This window comes from Apaloderma vittatum, unplaced genomic scaffold, assembly GCF_000703405.1.
Source record: "Apaloderma vittatum isolate BGI_N311 unplaced genomic scaffold, ASM70340v1 scaffold7981, whole genome shotgun sequence".
In the NCBI taxonomy this organism is placed as follows: Eukaryota; Metazoa; Chordata; class Aves; order Trogoniformes; family Trogonidae; genus Apaloderma; species Apaloderma vittatum.
Window position 1 is genome coordinate 3349 of NW_009699564.1, and position 19611 is coordinate 22959.

Sequence of the window (19611 nt, forward strand, 5' to 3'; positions counted from 1 at the left end):
CTCTGCTTTGTCTAATTGTCTTTTCAGTTTCTTGTTGCCTTCTGGACCATTTTGATTTGATCTCTGTGTTTTGAGGCTGACAGAGCAGAAAAAAAAAGTATCCCAGGACATAGCAGAACTTTCTTCTTTTGGTATTTTGATTTTTATAGTGTCATTCTCGTATTTTCACTTTGTATGCCAGTCTTGGACACCTTCATAGTTCCTTTTCTTGATTAGAAGTGAGCTGAGACTTTAAACTGCTTTCCACCCCTGAAGGTTTAGGTGTAGCTTACAACTTTGCTCTGAAAAGAAAGTAGTCAGTTGTACCAGCATTTCCAGTGTCTCCCCAATTTGATTCTGTGCAGGTGCCTCCAGCAAGAATATGACTCCAGTCTGCCTACTGCTAGTGTCATCATCTGTTTCCATGATGAAGCTTGGTCTACCCTGCTGAGGACCGTGCACAGCATTATGGACACAGCCCCAAAGGCCTCCCTCAAGGATATCATCCTTGTTGATGACCTCAGCCAGCAAGGTAGCCCCCATCTCTCTGCATGTGAATTGTTTTTTCTAAAGCTTCTGAGGAGAAACTGTCCTCTTCCAAGAAGTATGTGAGGAGAGTATAAGGTAAAGAGGACCCTCTTTGGAAGGGAGCTAAGAGAGCTAAGCAGAGCCCTGAGGTGGCTGCCAGTTTTCACTCTTCATCTCAGTTTAGCCTTTCAACTTTGAAATATGTTTCTTTTGCCCCCATCATTTCCAATCACTCTGAAAATAAGATCACAGTATGCAAATCTTAGCCTTCCTACTGGACGAGATCTGCTGTAATAATTTCCGGACTTGGACTTTGGCTGGAGCCTAGAGTAGAAAACTCCACATTGCTAAAGTAATCCAAAGTGCAATGGAAAGCCAAACACCTGTAGTATCTCACTCTGGTATGTGCCTTTTGTGAGATGATGAGAGAATCCATCTTTTGCTGAAAACAGGAGAGGAGGCCATTAGTTTTTTTGCAGGAAATGAATCTCAGTTTCCATTAGTCTCTACTTCTCTTTGACATTGTGCTGCTCTGGGAGTATTTGGAGCACACCCTACTTGACCATGTGAAACGAAGGCCCCCAAAACATTTTACCAGCAAGAAGTAGCATCTCCTACTACCTGTTGCTTTTCAGTAACAGCTTGGATCAAAGACAAAACATTTCAGTGACTGTTCTGTTTCTGACAGGGCCCCTGAAATCAGCTCTAAGTGAATACATCTCTAAGCTGGATGGCGTGAAACTCATCCGGAGCAACAAGAGGCTTGGAGTCATCCGAGGTCGGATGCTTGGAGCTGCACGGGCAACCGGGGACGTGCTTGTCTTCATGGATTCACACTGCGAGTGTCAGAAGGGCTGGCTGGAACCCCTCCTAGCCAGGCTGTCCAGCAACCGGTAAATATTCCTGTGACCTCTGAGCTCCCTTCATATGCTAATTTCTGCTGAAAGAGATGTACTTGGAAAGATTTGGGTATTTTTTTATCCTCTCTTGGCTACCTTCTTTCTTTTGGTCAGATTGCTTTTATTTTCTACGTCACCACCACATGCACCACTAATATGTGTGAAGCAGCTGATAACCTTCATTTCATACCCAGTATCGCTGAACTGTCAGAGTTTTTATCCAGTTAGACCTGTAAGAAGGCTTCCTGTTAGTCTGAATTTAAACGGTTGCAGTCTCAAGCTGTTTACAAGTTGTCAAACATCCACCAGAGAAACTACTGCAGGACTCCATTATTGTTACTTTTTAGCTGTTTCAGTGACAAAGACAAGCTTTGTCCTCCTGAGCCAGTTTGGCTACATACCAATGTCACATTTGCCATCTCTGCTTCACAGAAAAAATAAACTTTCTGGGCAGCCTAAACACTTATAGCTAATCACAGATATTTTAACAGACTGACAGAAGAAGATAACAGATTCTTGTTTTCTGACTCTTACATGTTTAGGTGGGTGCTTGGTCTTGCTCTCTACTGTACAGCTGAGCTTAGGCAGTCCCTAAGTCCTTCAAAGACACTAAATCACTGCAAATGTTTCAACAATTACATGACAGTAAATCCTTTATTAAAGCAACTTTTCTGAAAGAAAAATTTGTACATTAACTTGTCTATCATTACCCATAAGCCACTTGGGAAAAAATGAATAATTGCTAGAGGGGGTAAAAGAAGAAAAACATCTTTAAAACTCTTACCAGACCATTAAGTAGTCATACTAAAGACCTTCAAAGGCTGTTCCCAGGCACTGAAACAAGCTGCTTTTATGGCTAATTATGTTTGCTTATAAGAGAATTAATGTGAGTATTTAGAAATTATTACATCAGTCAGATGAAAACATTTAGAATACTGAAAGCAAGAGTAGTGCTGCCCTAGGATGTTAGAAATATTCTTTTATAAAAGGTCCTTCTTGGAAAAGCAGATTATTTTTTGTCTGCTGACTTATTAGATGGTTTATTATGAATATACTTTGTGATTCTTCTGCCTTGAGCTATAGTCTATTGTTGATGTCATGTAAAACTCCTGTCTGTATCAATTGGCCAGTCCTTATTCAAGGTTGTATTGCTGAAATTAAGAGAGTTATAAACAGTCTCAGAGGAGAGTTATAGTGAAGGGAGAATTACAATGGCAAGAGATAAGTTAGGACCGCACCACAAGTGTAGTGATTCACCGTCAAAAATTATCACTGCAGAGGGAAATCAGAGCCACCAAGCTAACCATTGCTCTGAGATTTCTGTAGCACTGTCACAGTGGGTGAGAAAGGGATCCACTTCTTCTGTAGGGCCCATTTGCTCATTCATTTCTCCAGGAGGGCAGAATTTAACACTGAGTTAGCTAATTGGATTAATGGAGCAAAGGTGGGAGAGCGTTTGGATAATAGTGCAGGCTAAGCCATCCCTTTCTGTGTGCTGTGTCATTCACTGTGTCTGACCCTGGAAGTTTCGTCACTGCTGATGTGGAGAACCTGTGCCATCCTCCAGTGCACAGGAAGGACATGCTCTAAGGCACTGGCAATCACTTGCCTTCATGTCCCTCTTTGCCTGGCTGTAGAATGGTGATAATAATGTTGACTTGATAAGGAAGTTAATTCGTAGTTTTTCCTAAATTGCTTGTAATGCTTGCGTGGAGATCACTGTGGAAATGTAAAGCATTCGCATAGTCAACTTGGCTTCATTTAGCAGTTGAAGAGCTGTTAAATTGAATCATGTGCACTCCCTGAGACTACCCAATTGAGGAAAGTATGGTGAAAAAAAGCTTACAGTGACTGGGGAAATATCCACTTTTACTCTTCTGAATGTACCAATCAAGCTGCAACTCAGGTGCATTTGCTGGAGACACAGGATGGGAAAACACTTGATCACTTAGAATGAGTTGTTTGCTGGCAAGGGAAAATGCATCCTTTCCAAAGCTCAGACCTTTGCAGGAGCGTAACAGAGCTGGAGGGAGATTTTAATTTTGAAAATTGTGATTAGGGCCAATTTTCTAGACTCCTGATCAGGTCTGCCACTATTATTGTGACCGAGAGATCCTTGCCCAAACTGAGACCTCATTGTGAGTTGAACATACTCACAAAAAGGGGGAGACCCCCTGTTCTTAGTAGCCTGTGGTAATGACAGACAGGACAAACCTGAGAAAAATTATCCCAGTTTTACAGGTATGGAAATATTTGACATATATTTGGCTTGCTCTAGGTGATGACAGTTCAGCTCCCTACGTGATAGTTTTATTCACTAACCCAGTCAAAATTATTTTCCCCAGAACTATTGAGTCTTTTTAGAATTGTTACACACACATTTATGGGCACCTTGACTGGGACTAGTCCCATGAACTTGACTTGACTTCAATTGACTGCGAAGCCGTGCATTGACTTACTGTATCACCTACAGAATGGTTCCGTGGTTTGTGAAGCATCCTTTGACATTTTGATTATTCAAGGATGAATACAGTAGGCACCTGGACAACATTAGAAAACTAGATGAGATGCCTCACGGATCATTTCATTTGACAACTGTTCGTGTTCCCAGGTAATTCCAGGTGAGGTGCGTGGTGCATAGCAATGCAGCCATGCCATTATTGCAGTCGACTTTTGAAGGGTTTGCCTTTTCCAGGAGATTGCAGGATATGGCTGCTGGTTTATATGTGGTCCAAATGCAGTGAAGGCAGAGGGGGAATATAACAAACTAAGCCATGAAGCCATGAAAGGGTTGTTCCTTTAACCTAAAACCAGGGACCATCATGCTGAAGCAGGATGATTTTTTAAAAAAAAATCTGAATGTGTTTCCTGAGAATACTGCATGAAAGCAAAACGAGCCTTGATTATATACCTTGGTGAGGAATTCCACCTCTAAAAAAAGGCATGGGCACCATCACTGTGGCAGAGGGGTAGCTTGCAAAGGGGTAGCTTGCCCTTAGGACCTTTCCCCTCGTTGCAAGGGCTGTTTCCCTCCAAGCTGATGCACTGCCTATGCCATGGCTCAAACACTGCGTTAGGAAATGGAAGCCTGTGATATTATGAAAAGATGCCTGTCTAGTTTCTGAAATTCCAAGAGCCTCTACTTAACTCCATGATTCTAGGTCACTAATCTTTAATGAAAATGCTGTTAAAGAGAATAAGAAATGAACATAGCAGTGGAAAATTCTCTTATTCTCTGTTTGCTCCCATTCAGCTCTGTTTGTAGACAGGGGAATAGAAATGAGAGTTCTGTCCAGAAAAATTGTTTGGTTCTAGTTTTATGGTAATACACTAGAGAGACAGGAAATATTTTTCGCTCAAGTTGAATAGCTCCTTCATCTCTTTTCATCTGATTCTTCACTTCTCAGTGGCCCATACCCAGCTTTTCAAGCTACCAAATACATAAGGTATCTGTTTTCTGCCTGCTCACAGGCTCAGGGAAGCACAATATTATCCATTCTGAGCCCACACAACCCCAGCATCTGAGCCTGCATTTCCATGCTACTCTCCCTGTTTCGAAAACCTTCCATATACTTCACATCTAACAGCCTGCTTCCTGGGACTTCTCTTTTTGTCTGATTTACATCCTCAATTTTTTAATAACATTCATTTCAAATTCAGTAAATTAATGTTCTGCATTTACATTGTATGATATGTGAAGATCAGAATGAGTAGGGGACCTATTTTAAAGAAGTTGAAGTAAAGAAACTGAAGACAAGAATCTAAAGCCAAAGACAAATATTGCTGCCAAAAGTAGGAGTAATGAGGATTTAGGCATGATCCATGGCACAGTGCCCTGACCCTACAATGTAAAAAGATATTGGTTACTCCTACAGATATTGATAACACACATACAAATTTGATGATTTTAAAAAAAAAAAAGTCAAGTTCAAAAGATTTTTTTTTTATGAAGCACTCCCTTAGCACTCTACCTAGCCGAGATCTGAAGTATATGTTTAGGCATACGAGTCGTCCATCAATTCAAGGAGATTCTTCATATGCCCTAAGCAGTCTGGAGCTGGCCTGTAAGTTAAGTAATATCATAGCTGATATTCCTGATCACTGCATTTTACCTTTTAATTAACCCTAATTTAAAATGTTTTGCAGTACTATTTTCATCAGGACTTCAGCCAGCCAGCAAGGTGCTTTCAGTGAAGATGCAGGGTGCTGTGGAACCAGCTTCAGTTCTCAGTTACTTGGGGAAGTTTTGGTGATGTGCAGAGCCAGAGAACTTGGGCTGCCTGGATTTCCTAGCTATTTAATTTTTGCAGGGAATGATCCACACTGAAACTAGTTGAGGAGAATGCTTAATTTGGCGTTTTTGTTTTTTTGTTGTTTCCCCCCCCTTATGTAAAGGAGGATTTAAATAGAATAAAATCTGTTCTCTTCCCAGCAAAAGAAAGTATGAATCAATAAAGAACACTTTCAAAAAACAGTGTATCTAAAACTTCAAACCAGATGTGTTAATTAAGTCTTCCTCTCTTCATGTTACTTATTCTAGAAATAGAAAAGAACATCATGTCCATGGTGACTGTAAAGGGTCATGGGAAGACATTTCATTCGCATTTGTATTTGGTTGACAAATCCCAAACCAGGAAATTGTTCTTGTTTGGGTTGTTTTTTCATGGAATTGTGACCTTTTGTAGTTCATGCATGTTCCAAGCATTTGAAATATTTGCAAATTAGTCAAATGTTTCAAAGCCCTGCTGCTAGTTGTATTTGAATTTCCTGTTTTTCCCTTTCCTTGGATTCCATGGAGTAAAATTAGCAGTAGTTTGCCAGTGTGTGTTTCATTTCAAAGCGCCGAGAAGATGCTGGCTGCCGGTTACCCAGTTGAAAACAAAAAGAATAGCTATGAACATCTTCCAACTTTCAGTTACCTTCTGCTGCAGATTTGCATTTAGAACCACACAGACATCAAACCACCACTGAATATGCAGAAAACGGATCTAAAAAAAAAAGGATTAATACTAATAGAGAGGTAAAGCACTGCTTGATTAAGATTAAATTTGGACATTGACCAGTTTTCACACAAGATAAAGTTACTGGAGTCCTCTATTTCAGATCAGAAAGGCAATCCCAGTATTTTAATAAAGTGTGTTTCTATTGGTTTCAGCAGAGCTACACCAGTTTACACTAGGTGAAGGTCTAGTGTTACACTTACAAATTCTTGAAAACTGTTAATCTTGGCATTCTGAAGAAGCTACTAGAGTAATAGCTCTAAAACACAGTTAACAGCTTGTACTGTATAATTTTGTGGGAAAGGAGATTAGACTTTATTTTGTTCTGGTTTATTGTTGAATTTAGCCGGGGGTGAATGTGACCTTTCTGGTGAGTTACTTTCATCCGTCTTAAACACTGTAATTTTCCATGTTACAATTTGCAAATAGTTTGGATAATTGCTTGGTCTCCAAACCATCAGAAGCCATTACATCATGGCAGGTATTTTTCTTGATTGGCATTGAAGAGTCAATGCCCAACAACAAGCAAAGCAAAAGCGTGCATTAAAAGTAAAGGATTATTTTGACGAGAACTACTGCTGTGGTGCTCACTTTTATGAGCAATTGCATTGGAGCATCACTGGAGTTTTACAGTGGCAAAAAATTTAAGGTGGATCCAAAAGGAAGGACAGAAAATTACTGAAATGATGCAAAAATGTAGGATAGTCAGAAGTGTCTGGACCATCCTATCCAAAATATATCTGATCCAGAATATATCTGGGCATGACTGAGTATCCACACAGTCTGTCTGAACTATCTTGGATGTCCACATGTGGTCTAGTCTTCATGGTCAAGGCTTTTTGAATCATAGAATCATAGAATTGCCCAAGCTGGAAGGGACCTTAGAGATCATTTTAATCCAGCCTCCCTGCCGCCAGGGACGCCACCTCTCTACTAGATCAGGCAACACATGGGGACCGAACGGGAATGGTTGAGTCTACATTGCCTCTTCTGGCTTCCACTCAAATATGACCTCCTGGCATTTCCTTCTTGACTCTGAAATTGTGAAATGAACTACCCTGGTGTGATGAGTTCCTCACTCCTGCCTGGATGAGATTGGATAAACAAGTAGCAGTAGACAGCATGCATTTCAGCAAGTAGCAGCAAACTGAGGTAAGAATTAAACAACTCCAACTACTCTCCTAACCAGACAGTTGTCAAAGATACTCATACACTGGAGAATGCAGCAGGCTGTAGAACTTACAGTTACAGGGACTTTTCATTTTTTGAAGTTTAGTCATATAAAATCCACTTAACTTGTTAGATGGATTTTTCCCAGCATATCCAAGAAAAAACACCTGCTTGTGTGAGTCCATCAGAACACTACCGTTTAGTAACTTCTAGAAGGAGTTAGTTTCCTTTTCATGCTGTTAGTGAGTAAGGGTTAAATACAGTTTTCAGTAGAAAGGCTCCTGCTGGCTTGAGTTTGAGGTGGTTGCTCCTGTTCTGGATGTAAAACAGTATCACAGAGATATCATCAAGAGAATCAGGGGAGGATATCAGCTTTATTATTTTTAATATAATTTCTTTCAATTTCTTCCTGAGTCCTGAGGGAGAATGACAGCAAATGGGAGAATGACAGCCTTAATGTATATGCCTACAAAGTTGCAGGTGACTTTAAATTTTCCTCATTTATAAACCCAATGCATGACTCTAAGAGTGCCTGTTATTACATATTACAAAGGCTGGTTTACGCTTGAATGGAGAAATATAATCACTTCTCTATTTTAAATCCCTCTGCCTTTAGCTCATCATAGGATAGTCTGCTTTTATTAGGAAACAAAGGAATAACTGAGTCAATTTAATGCTATCGTCTGTATAATTCATCTTCATACTATTCACTGATGATCAGTAGTCTCAGTTTCTGCATGGGCTTCTCAAGTTCTCTACAGGAAATGACAACTATGATAAAACAAAGTTTGGAGTTTCCCCCCACCCTGATACTGAAAAAACATTACTCTAGTGATTGCAAAGGCAGAGAAAATATGTCAAGATTACATTAACATCATCCAGCACTACCATGTTGCTCAGCTGGTTCTGGTCTCTGCCATGGAAAAGCACACAGGGCTCTCACCATGTTGGAGACTTCTGAGCTGTCCTTTCTTCACCGATAGTACCATGTTTTAAGCATATTTCTCGCAAGACCATCTCTGACCAACATCTAAGTCTTTAAAAGAGGAGATCAAACCTTCTATATTTTGCACCCAAAATGACCATTTAATTTCTCTCTCTCAATTCGAACGACAAGCTATTTTCTAGGGAAAATGTTACTCCAGAGTAATTTCCTGTATGTATACTCTTACTCTAGAGCAAGGGTAATTTTTTCCAGCATACTTCAATCCCTAGTAAATGTTACTGATGTCTCTCCAGAAGAACTTATACCTATAGGCAAGCCCATACACTGAGACCAGAGGCTATCCTTCTTGAATAACAGAAAAGGAGTGAACAGCATTGTTATTCAACACTTATTTTCCTTCAGTCCCTAATACCATTGCATTTATATTCTGAAAATTTCCAAATGTGATACATCATTGACCTGGGAACAAGGAATGCTGCTGCTTCTTCTGAACTTCCAGTTAATTCCAAGATGATGTACAAGCCCACTATGAAATACTATGACATGGTCACCACGGGGAAGTGTCTAATACTTCTCAGACTAATCCAAATTTAACTCAAGTTAGAAATGAATTGGAGGAACACTGCTTACAGTGCAATGGCTCTGTTATGGCTCATAAAGTATATTCTACACTGTGACAGTGCATTTGCAAGAGCATTTTGAGCTTGTGATAAAATACAGAGACTGGTTTATGAACTCGGTCATAAATGTTTTTGCAGAACAACTGGCAGAACAAAATATGGATAAGTGCACTCTTCATTGGTCTGAGGTGACCAACTTATGAAGTGTTTGAAACATGCACAGGAAAATCAAAGGATGGTAAAGTGTGTGAGGCCAAAATCATCTTTTGCTATAAACTTTGCATCCATGCAGAGCCTATAGCATCAGAGGCTGGGGTCTCTATGTGAAACAGCTTTGTAAGAATTCTGCTGGTTAACTCATAGCAGAATCCCAAATAGCTTCAAATGACAGTGCAAGGTACAGGTTATCAATAAATTATTGATCTTTAGATTCCTCACCGCAGGCTCAGTATTCTCCTGCATGGAACACCTGAGATTCTGTCATCAGGGAAAATAAGGGCACGCAACATCTAGAAAAGTGCTTGTTCTTGACAGTGTCAAAGAGGAGAACCACTGTTTACTAACAGAGTACTCAACTTAATTTGTGCTTTGTCTTTTAAAATAAACAATAAAATAAATAATTGTCTTTTTCAGAAACAGTGTCATTTCCCCTGTCATAGATGTCATAGACTGGAAGACTTTTCAGTACTATCACTCTGTGGGCCTACATCGAGGTGTTTTTGATTGGAAACTAGATTTTCATTGGGAACCCATGCCAGAGCGTGAAGAGAAGGTACGACAGTCTCCCATCAGCCCTATCAGGTAACAGTCCATCAGCTAACACACCTCTGCTCAGCTCAGCAGCAAAACTGTACAACTTAGGTCATCTTCCAGCTTTCAGAAGAGAGATGTGGTTACTTGCATATGCTCAGTTAAGGTTCTTTGACGGGATAGAGTTTTGGTTTACGATGAGTTTGTTTGGCCTTTATTAATCATTCTAACCAGATTGCAATCATACTTCCAGTATGACAAATACTTTCCACATGTGGACACAGTTAGCTTACAACCTCACCAGACAAGCTGTGAAGGTTTGATCATACAGAGTTAAAAGAGATGTCTTCATCGTGGTCTCTTTGTCTGTTGTTCTGGGTGTATGTGTATGTAACATTTCCCACTGTTCTGAGCCTTATTTGATAATTCATCTCTTGGCTCTCCTCCCCAGGCAAATCCTAGAATTAGGTTCCAGTTGTTCTCTCTTTTGGTTAGATAATCAATTTATTCAAGCTTATATGGAATAGTATTCAATCATTTTGTAATACTACAGAAATGGTGGGATTTTCACCCTTCACATAATTCTTTGTCCAAAACTGAAGTTGTTCACTTCCGTACTGTTTTCTACGCAGAAGTCCTGTGGTAGCTGGTGCAGTAGTGGCCATGGATCGACATTACTTCCAAAACACTGGAGCTTATGATTCTGACATGGCCATGTGGGGAGCAGAAAATCTGGAGCTGTCTATAAGGGTAAGACCCTAAATTAAAACATCAAGCTGTTGTAACTATTGGGCTTTTAAGGAACCTGAATGAAAATGCCAGAAGCAATTTACAAAAGCAGTTAAGTGCAGAATGTCTTAGAATAATGAGACTATCAATTTCCTTGCTGAAATCTGTTCCCACACTCCATGATCTGTCGGGACTATACAAGGACATGCAGCTGCTGTGAGTTAGGAGCATTATGTCAGGAGAAGGAAGTTTCCCTGGCTATCACTCTCTGCCTGAGTACTGAGTCACTGGTTTCGGCACCTTCTGAATGCTGTCCTGTCTCTTTTGGCATGTAATGTGCACCAAAGAGAGAGTAGCTTTATTTCTTTGCCAATCTGCAGGTTTAATACCAAATTGTTTATATTAGGTTTTTAGCGTTTTTTTTTCTGAATACAAAGAGTAACTGATATGAAAAAGCAATGAAAATTGCAGACACAAAGGGTATAAAATCTTTAATACCTCAGACAAAAGATGGTGTGCCCTCAGGCCTCTTCACTACACTGCACTGGTTGTGCACAGGAAAACATAAAAGCATATAAACAGCCTCACTGAGTCCAATCAAATGTCGGTCTTGCTCAGTAACTCCTCTGTGTCTCTGTATCTGTGGGGAACAGTATATGAAGAAGCATATAACAACGCTCTTGCTGCTTTCCAGCAATGTGAAGATTAGAATTTCCCAAGGTAGAGTCTATAGTAAAGGAGCTTCTCCTTTTTAGATAAAGGTAATCTAAATAAGGTAATCTCTTCTTGTGCTTTCACCTTTGTTTCAGACCTGGCTCTGTGGTGGTTCTGTGGAAATTATTCCATGCTCCCGAGTTGGGCATGTCTATCGAAATCATTTTCCCCGTGCTTTCTCCTATGAAGAGGCCATTGTGAGGAACAAAATCCGAATAGCAGAGACCTGGCTGGGCTCTTTTAAAGAGAATTTCTACAAGTACGACCCAGTGGCTTTCTTAATCAGCAAGGTAAAGACATCTATAGTAGTTTGTTTCTGAGAGAAGGAGTGTGTGTTGAGGTAGGTGAAGTGTGGAATAGGGGAGGGAGGGTCTAAGTGCAAACATCCAATGTGCGGGTGCCGGGGATAGTCTTTTTATGAAACCTGCCAGTGGAAGAGCTGTCTAATCAGGAAGGTAAGTAGGAAACTTGTGCTTAGGAATTGTTTTCTGAAGTTATCAAATCTCTTAGAGTAAGGCTCCTTCTCCAAATGATTCTCTATTCAGCTTGCTCAACAAGCTGTGATTTATTTTTCCACCAGTAGTACACAGAGGGTTGCAGTGCAGCTGAAGTGAAAGCTAGTAGCACTGTGTGCTCAAAGGACCCTTCTAGAGGATTCATTCTTTGTTACTGAAGGCCTTCCTCATGTCATTCATGAGGATATTCAGTAATCTTGGGCATGTGGCAAACTGTGGTGTCTCTTCTATTGGAACAGGACATAACTGAGTGGTCTAGGGACAAAAAAAGTGATTTTTTTCCCTGAATTGACAGATATCCAGGAGCAATTGTGTGTAACTGAGAAAATCAGATCTCAGGATAGCCACTACTTACAAGTTACTTTTTCACTAGAAGCATCAGGCAGCAGTCCGACCTCTGGGGATTTGGATTCCCAGCAGCCTGTACACTAAGACAGGCTTGCAGCCAATTGTGTGGCATAACCCCGGCATGCAGCCACACTTGGACTGTCTGTGGGTTACACACCATCCAACAGCCACAGAGCAGCCACACTTGTTTTTAAGCCACTGTATAACCCATTGCAGATCAGGATCAGTCAAGGGACCGTATATTCCACGTATTTAAAAAAAGTGGATGTTTGTTTATTTGGAGTCATACAGCTGTGGTTAATGTTGTTAATAATGTGAAGCTGCTAATGTTGCTCAAGTTTCTAGAAATTCTCTGGCTCCAATATATTTTCCTGTAATGATATCCTCTCCTACAAGACAGCAGACAAACTTGTGAGCAGTTGTGAAAGAAAATGTGTCATTCATCTTCTTGTTCTTTTAACAATGCCATGCTTTTAGGAAGAAAAAGATTGACCGAAAACAGTTAGACAGAGCATGAGTAGGTGCTCTGTGAAGTTTTCCATTCGGTTTTGCTCTTGCATTTCGGTCCTGCATGCCTCAGTCATTGTAGTGCTGGCCATCATCTAAAAAAGCCAGATCCAGCAGATGTGTTTTAGTGAAGCAAGGAAAAGGGCTGTGCGTTGGCGCGCCTTCTCTCCTGTCACCTAGTCTGACCTCCTTACGCTCCACAAGTGGATCTGCCGCTCCAGTCTGCCTGCTATGCTAATCCTAGAGTCTGAGGCTATCATGTTCCTTCTTTAATTCTATTCTCACTTTTTAAAATAGCTTCTCTCTCCTTATCTGTGTTGTAGGTTTGAACTCCACTGGGCAGATGTTCTTCAACTGACTCACAAGAGTTACAGCCATGCAATTGCAACAAGGATGCTAGGCCAGGTCTTTTAAGATGGGCAGTTAGGTCTTTAAATAATTTAATAATTTCCTGAAGGCTTTTCTTGTCAACTCAGAAAAAAATTTCTGTACTAAAATCTAGAGCCATTGAAGATACAGTTTACAAGCTGTAAACACCATGACCTTTTGCCTGAGAGTTTATTCTAGCCAGAATACTTTCAGTACTCCTAAGCATGATGCTCCTTCAAGTGATCAGTTTTATGATCTCATGTGCCCAGAATACCATAACATAAAAGGCCTTTTTTTCTATTCCTTCCTTTCACAGCCGATATTTTCAGCCTGTCAGTGCAGCGGTAAGTTATCCAAGAGACACAAGCAGGCAATGACATTATCACCGCTCAGCTGCAGATGGGCCCTGCGGGGATTTGTTGTGCTGCGAGGCTGTGCGGAGCCACCTATTGACCACTACGAGCGTCAGTTCAAGCCTTGACTGCCCACATTGCCCACTGCAGAAAATAGCTAGTGACCCCCGTTTGGATTGTTTTATAAGTTATCCTGCTTTATGGTCTGAATCACATCCTGCATAGGATGCCCATGGCTTGGGCGTTAATGCACACGATTAAGCCTCTTCCCAGCTCTCAACTATTTCAGCCACTGTCTCTTTTTCTCCTCTTCTTGTGTGGTTTGTTTATTAATTTGCATGCAGTTTCCTTTCAGACTGGTTTACAGGGATAATGACTTTCTTTACATTATTTACATAATTTGTTTAGCATCAAATGCAGACTGTAGCCAGCATGACAAAATGAGATTTAATGTCATCACTCTCTTCAGCCAAAGCAGAGTCATGAAAAACATTTCTTTTTAGGGGAAGCATTTTACTTCTGTTTCCCAGGAAAACCTCTTAGGTGCAGGTTTGTGTGGTGCTGAATTGCTGAACTTTATTGTTACATTTATTGAATCTAAGACTGATTCTCAACAATTAGGTTCTCTATAACCGAGACTTTAACTATTAACAGAGACTCTTTAACTATTGAGCTTTGCCAGTGCAGCTTATGGGAGCTGACAAACAGTGCATCTGGCATTATTGATCCCTGCTTTTGAAACTGATACCTCTGATAGTTTAGAGGTCATGGTAGTATTGGGTTGATGGTTGGACTAGATGATCTTAGAGGTCTTTTCCAATGTTTATGATTCTATGATCTCCAAGGCCCTTCATTTGTCAGTGATTTCCAGGCATGTTGCAAAGTCCTTTTTTTATGGATGCAGAAAAATAGCTGTTATGAGGAATATTTACAGGCAATTCTTTGCTTATGATTTAATTTCTGATGTAGGAATCCAGACCACCTTTCTGGAATCCAAAACTGCATTTTAAAAAGTAGAAATATGAAGTGGGAGATCTGCTGCTGGCAAGAAACAGGAGAAAGACTTTTAAGGGTGGTGAGGTATTTTTAGTATTTGGGCACTGAGAGATTTAGAGAAGTGTTTTGTGTCATTTTGAATCTGAAAGATTAGACTCTTACACACTTAGAGGTTTTCAGAACACTGTTAGCCAGTGCTAAATACCTTTATACATTCAAACTGTCAGCCCTTTGCAGTGCAAATGCCCATAGCTACACCAAGAGTTGAAGGCACTTGTCTTTTTTCAGGATAGAGTTGCTATCAGGTGAGAGTTGACATTGTGTGTATATAATTCAAGAAAACATATAAATCATAGGAAAGGTTCTATATCTTTAGAGCTGCAAGATACATTCACTTACTAGACTTAGGAACTGTCAGATAATTATATGATAATTTTTTTTTTTTGGCTATATTTTGTCATCACTTACATCCTCTGATCATGGAGGACTGACAATTATTGGTTAATTTGGGCTGCTAAAGGCCAGAAAACTGAAGTGTAATCAATGGGGCAAATTCTATACTGAATGACAATCTAATACAATCCCACCAATTTCAGTTCAACAAGCGTCAAATTTGTCTCTGACTTATTTAATTAAGAAGATGACGAAGGCTGACTTATGTTGTGAAAACAGTTATTTTCACACTGTATGCTACTTCTGAAACATTTGCTTCCATCACAGTGCCAGACTAAATGCTAGTTTAGAATAGAGTTGGAGAAAGGTTATAGCTCATCCTCCTCCTTTGTGTACTCATGACATATATATCTCAATATCTATAACAGGCAGGATAGAAGAGGTGGTTGAAATAATTCCTATGCAGTTATTTTCACTTCTAGCATCTCTAACACAAATAGACTGGTAACCTTGCTCCCCCTATGCTTTCTCCATAAAGGCAGAGAAGCCAGATTGCAGTGAGCGCCTTCAGCTACAGAAGAGACTGGGCTGTAGAAATTTCCAGTGGTTTCTATCAAATGTGTACCCTGAACTCTCCCAACCCAAAGACCCCAAAGACACACCAAGATTCTCTGGCAAGGTAAGAGGAAACACAATGTAAAGAATGATGAGTGGTTTTGCATTGTTCAAAGACCCTAGGATTGCTTCTATGTACTAAGAACTCAGTGAGCATAGAGTAAGAGGCTGCTCCTGCTTTGAAACGTTTTTGTCCAAAGAGAAAATGCAAGAAGGATGGAAGGAGAAAGAAAAGGAATGAGCAGACAACAGCTGGTCCAAATTCTCACATAAACATTGAAAGCCAGCCAGGAGCTGAACCCAGATTGTCAGAATGTCCTAACCTCAGGTTATTTAGGTGCCATTAGTAAAGGAAAAGAGTTGTGTTGCCTCATGAAGATGGCAACAGCAACAGCAACTGAGATACATATGTGCTGACCCATGTACATGAGAGAAAAAAGCATTCATTTGGTCTTGCATTTCTCCTGAGGGCAGAGGTGGTAACAATAGCAGTTCCTTGGCAGACTGTCTACAGGAGGCAATATTCTCAATGTTTTTGTTAAAATACGGAAGTTGATAATTATCATTCATTAAAATATTAATTTATACCAGGTAGTCTTACTGGAAAGGATTTTTCCCCAACAAGGCGACAAGGTCCACTAACTGAGTCACACCCTGATATCTGTAGCCAGATTCTACTGTGTCCTCTTACTATTTTATCTGTTCTTTATTATCAAATTTTGCTTGAGAAGAGTGTAAGAAGCGAGTGTGGATCACAAGAACTGTCACATGTCTTTTTCTTCTAGAATATCTTGATTTTTTTCTGACTGAAGTGTCCAGCTGAAGTGCAATTTTCCATTAGCATAAAAATTTTGACAGATTTTTTCTAACTACCACAACAGTTAAAACCAGAAATGGGTGTCTCCAACATAAACAATACTCACTGCATAACACTGACCTTCGGTGAGATGCTGCCTTTCATAACAGATCAATTTGCAAGATCAATATCCAAGATCTAGCCTGAAAGAAAAAAATATTGCGTGAATTACGAGCAAAACCATCTATCATAAAGGGGTACAATCACAACAAAGTCAGCTGAAGGATATTTCGGTTGTATCTGATTATGCTTTATTTCAGTTTAAACCTTTACTTACAGCTTTACAATACTGGTGTTGGCTTCTGTGCAGATTACAGACCTGGAAGAGCCAGTGCAGAAGGCTCTATCGAACTCTCTCCTTGCAGTGACAGCCTCACCCAGGTACTGTATACTTAAAGTACATAGGCACTGTATCACTTCTAGGGAACCATCTGGAACACAGTCACCCCAACACATAAACGGCTGCATTGACATTAGTGGAAATACTGATGTGTCCAAAATCAAGCATGTGCTAAGGCAATGATGCCCACTCCTCTGCAGCTGAGTGCCATGTGAAAAGTGGGAACATTCTGGATGTCACTGAGGCCAGATGCCCACGTGTGGCTTCAGAAGACATCATTAAATGCTTGCTTGTTAGTATATTTGGTAGTGTCTGGACAACAGAAAGCCTAGAGGTGAAAAATATGTAACAATTCTAGACTAATGGGAAAGGCTTTCGCCATTAATGCCTGAAACTGCAGTTTAGTGCCTAAACTGCAGTCAAAGACAGGAGGAAAATTCATGCAGACTCCCAAGCTGGCATTAGACTAGCAAGTTCATGCACTAAGAGAAGCCAAATCAATACAGACCGACTGCAGACACTTACTCCAAGTCCCAAGCAAATTTTGCTGCTCACACTGAGCTCAGGGTGAGCTGCAGGCACATTTCTAACTGCGACGTGTGTCAGAAACATCCTTCAGTTCAATATTTATTAAACTAGAAAATTTTTTTGTTATAGGATGAGTTTACTTTATGCATGTATACTCAGTCCACAAAGCCTTTCCTTAGGCAGGCCAGAACTAGCTAGCAGGGAGGATTGCTTTGCAGGGTCAAGGCTGTTGGGCCTCCCTCACTTGTGTTCAGGTTGCATCTCAACAAACACATACAGGAAATTATTGTTGGAATTAGCATTTAAAAATGAATTGAGATGTCCTTATTCATACAAACCTTCCCTTTTTATAGAACTTTGAGTATAACAGCATGAAGGAAATCCGGCTTGGATCTGCTCCGCTGCTTTGCTTTGATGTCAGACACGGGAAGGTTATCCCTCAAAACTGTACAAAGGACCCAGACAAGAGCCAGCAGCAGTGGGATGTCCAGGAGGTCAGTGGTGACTCTGCCAGGAGGGGGAGGCAGCTGACAGCGGTGACTGTGGGATCACTGGGTGATTGACAAGGGAAGGGATGAGGAAGGGGCAAGTTTCGCTTCTGTGCCATTTTCACCCATGAAAATGAAGATGCCTCTTGGCCATTCACACCATCTATGTGAAATAAATTTCGTTTAAAAATACAAATTACAGGAATCCTACCTGAATTCATATGTCCTCGGTTTAACTGTTTGTCTGAGTGGCCTTAAAGGAATAGAATCATAATGCTCTTCTATGAAAAGAAGAGCAGGGCAAATCCTTGCTCACTTTTTTTTGGATAGAGGAAGGATCTGGGAACCCTCAAGTCTCCCAAAAGAGAGCCCTTTGGGAGCAGGGGAAACATTAGAATTCCTCCTGCATTGTAAGATAAGAACAAACTTCCTATTAGAGGAATTCAGTATCATTCAGTGAACTTTGCCCAGGAGAGCAGGAACTCCTCTACGAGACTGAAAAATGTCATGCTCTAGGACAGCCTGGGAAAATAGCAGTAACTGTAGTTGTAGGGATGCTACAGTCCTCTGGTACAGTTCCTACTGTAATTTGTTTTGGTTCCTGAGAGAAGTACTGGTCGTTTTGAAATTGCATGGCCTGTAGTACTGTAGAGATGCTGATGACAACCTGTACCCATAGGAAAAAACAGTCATGGAAAAAAGAATTATTGAGTTCTGCACCTACGACTCCTGTCAGCTTTGAAAGGAATTACAAATACTCACCATGCCCTGGGCTCAAAACTAAATCTAGTTATTATGTTTGGAACAATACATAAAAAATTTTGTACAACCAGCCATTACTGGTCATCTACTGTATGTAAAAACTTTCAGGAACATGGCCTAGCTTTTACTGGACAACGCTTATTTTTAATTTCCTGCCTTCTCTCATCTTCTAGAATGGAATGATTGTACACATCCTGTCTGGCAAATGCATAGAGGCAGAGAAGAGTGAAGATGAGATGGACTTGGGTTTGGGTGTATGTAACAAGAACGCAAATCAGGTGTGGCAATTTGAACATTCCCATGTGCTACGTCAGAGATGACTGACAGGTCTCTGTGGAGGTCAAGTCTCCAAAATTTAACATTACTTCTGTTTTCTTGCATGGACAAGACAGGTATTTGTGTTTGCTGTAGCATGCAGGGAAGCTAGGAAGGTCTCTCCTTTGAGAGCCTGGCTCAGAGAGTTGCTGCCAGTTCCTGGTTTATTCAGCTCTAGCTAAAATTTCTGCTTGTTCTGTGAAGCAGGGAATAAAGATACTGTGAGCATCAACAGATTCTCAGCTCCGCTATTGCAGAAGACAGCTAAGTTCGCCCTTTGAAGGAAACATGGAAAATTGGCTGCCAGACAGCTTGTCTTTAGCATATTCTGTGACTTCTGAGGATACAGGAAAAAGAATGTTTGTGAAACTTTTGAAACTGTAAGAGGAAGCCAGCCAAACCAGGATAAGGGTTTAGCCTTGTTTTACAGTGCATTCGACTCACATAAAACAAAGTAAGTTTTGTATGCATAAAAATTGTAGATGTTTTCAGATGTAATAGCTAAAATTCTGGTTTCCAACTAGTCAAATTTCTACCCTCTATGAGATTGCACAGAGCATAAATTAGCACTTAATTAGGCACTAACTGCTCTAATTGACTTGGAATACCAACAGCCCTCAGCGTTTGGCACACCCTTCCTTAAATGCTTTGTCCACAGTCTGATTTGGATGGGAGAATGAGACTGAAAGATTAACAACTTTTTTGTTTGGTTGGTTAATGAAATTTAAGAACAACTTTTCAGGAAACTTTTGTGGAATAAAGAAGAAGATTGAACTAGATTAGAAAGAAGGGTGACAACTTCCCTGCTTGAAATGGAAAGTATCAGTGGCTTCCATTCGCTCTGAAAAAACTACAGGGTGAGCTTGTTATTCCAGTGTCGGCTGAAAACAG

General features: G+C 40.4%; 1 protein-coding gene across 1 annotated transcript; it reads left to right on the forward strand.

Moving 5' to 3' along the window:
* Nucleotides 1–344: 344 nt before the first annotated feature.
* Nucleotides 345–18725, forward strand: GALNT15 (polypeptide N-acetylgalactosaminyltransferase 15; the record flags this gene model as incomplete). The annotated part of the gene is made up of 9 exons (XM_009878422.1): nt 345–511; nt 1196–1400; nt 9776–9943; nt 10525–10642; nt 11431–11625; nt 15355–15495; nt 16567–16668; nt 17509–17649; nt 18579–18725. Coding segments are annotated over 9 exons (1384 nt in total), but the record flags the coding sequence as incomplete, so codon positions are not given.
* Nucleotides 18726–19611: the final 886 nt, after the last annotated feature.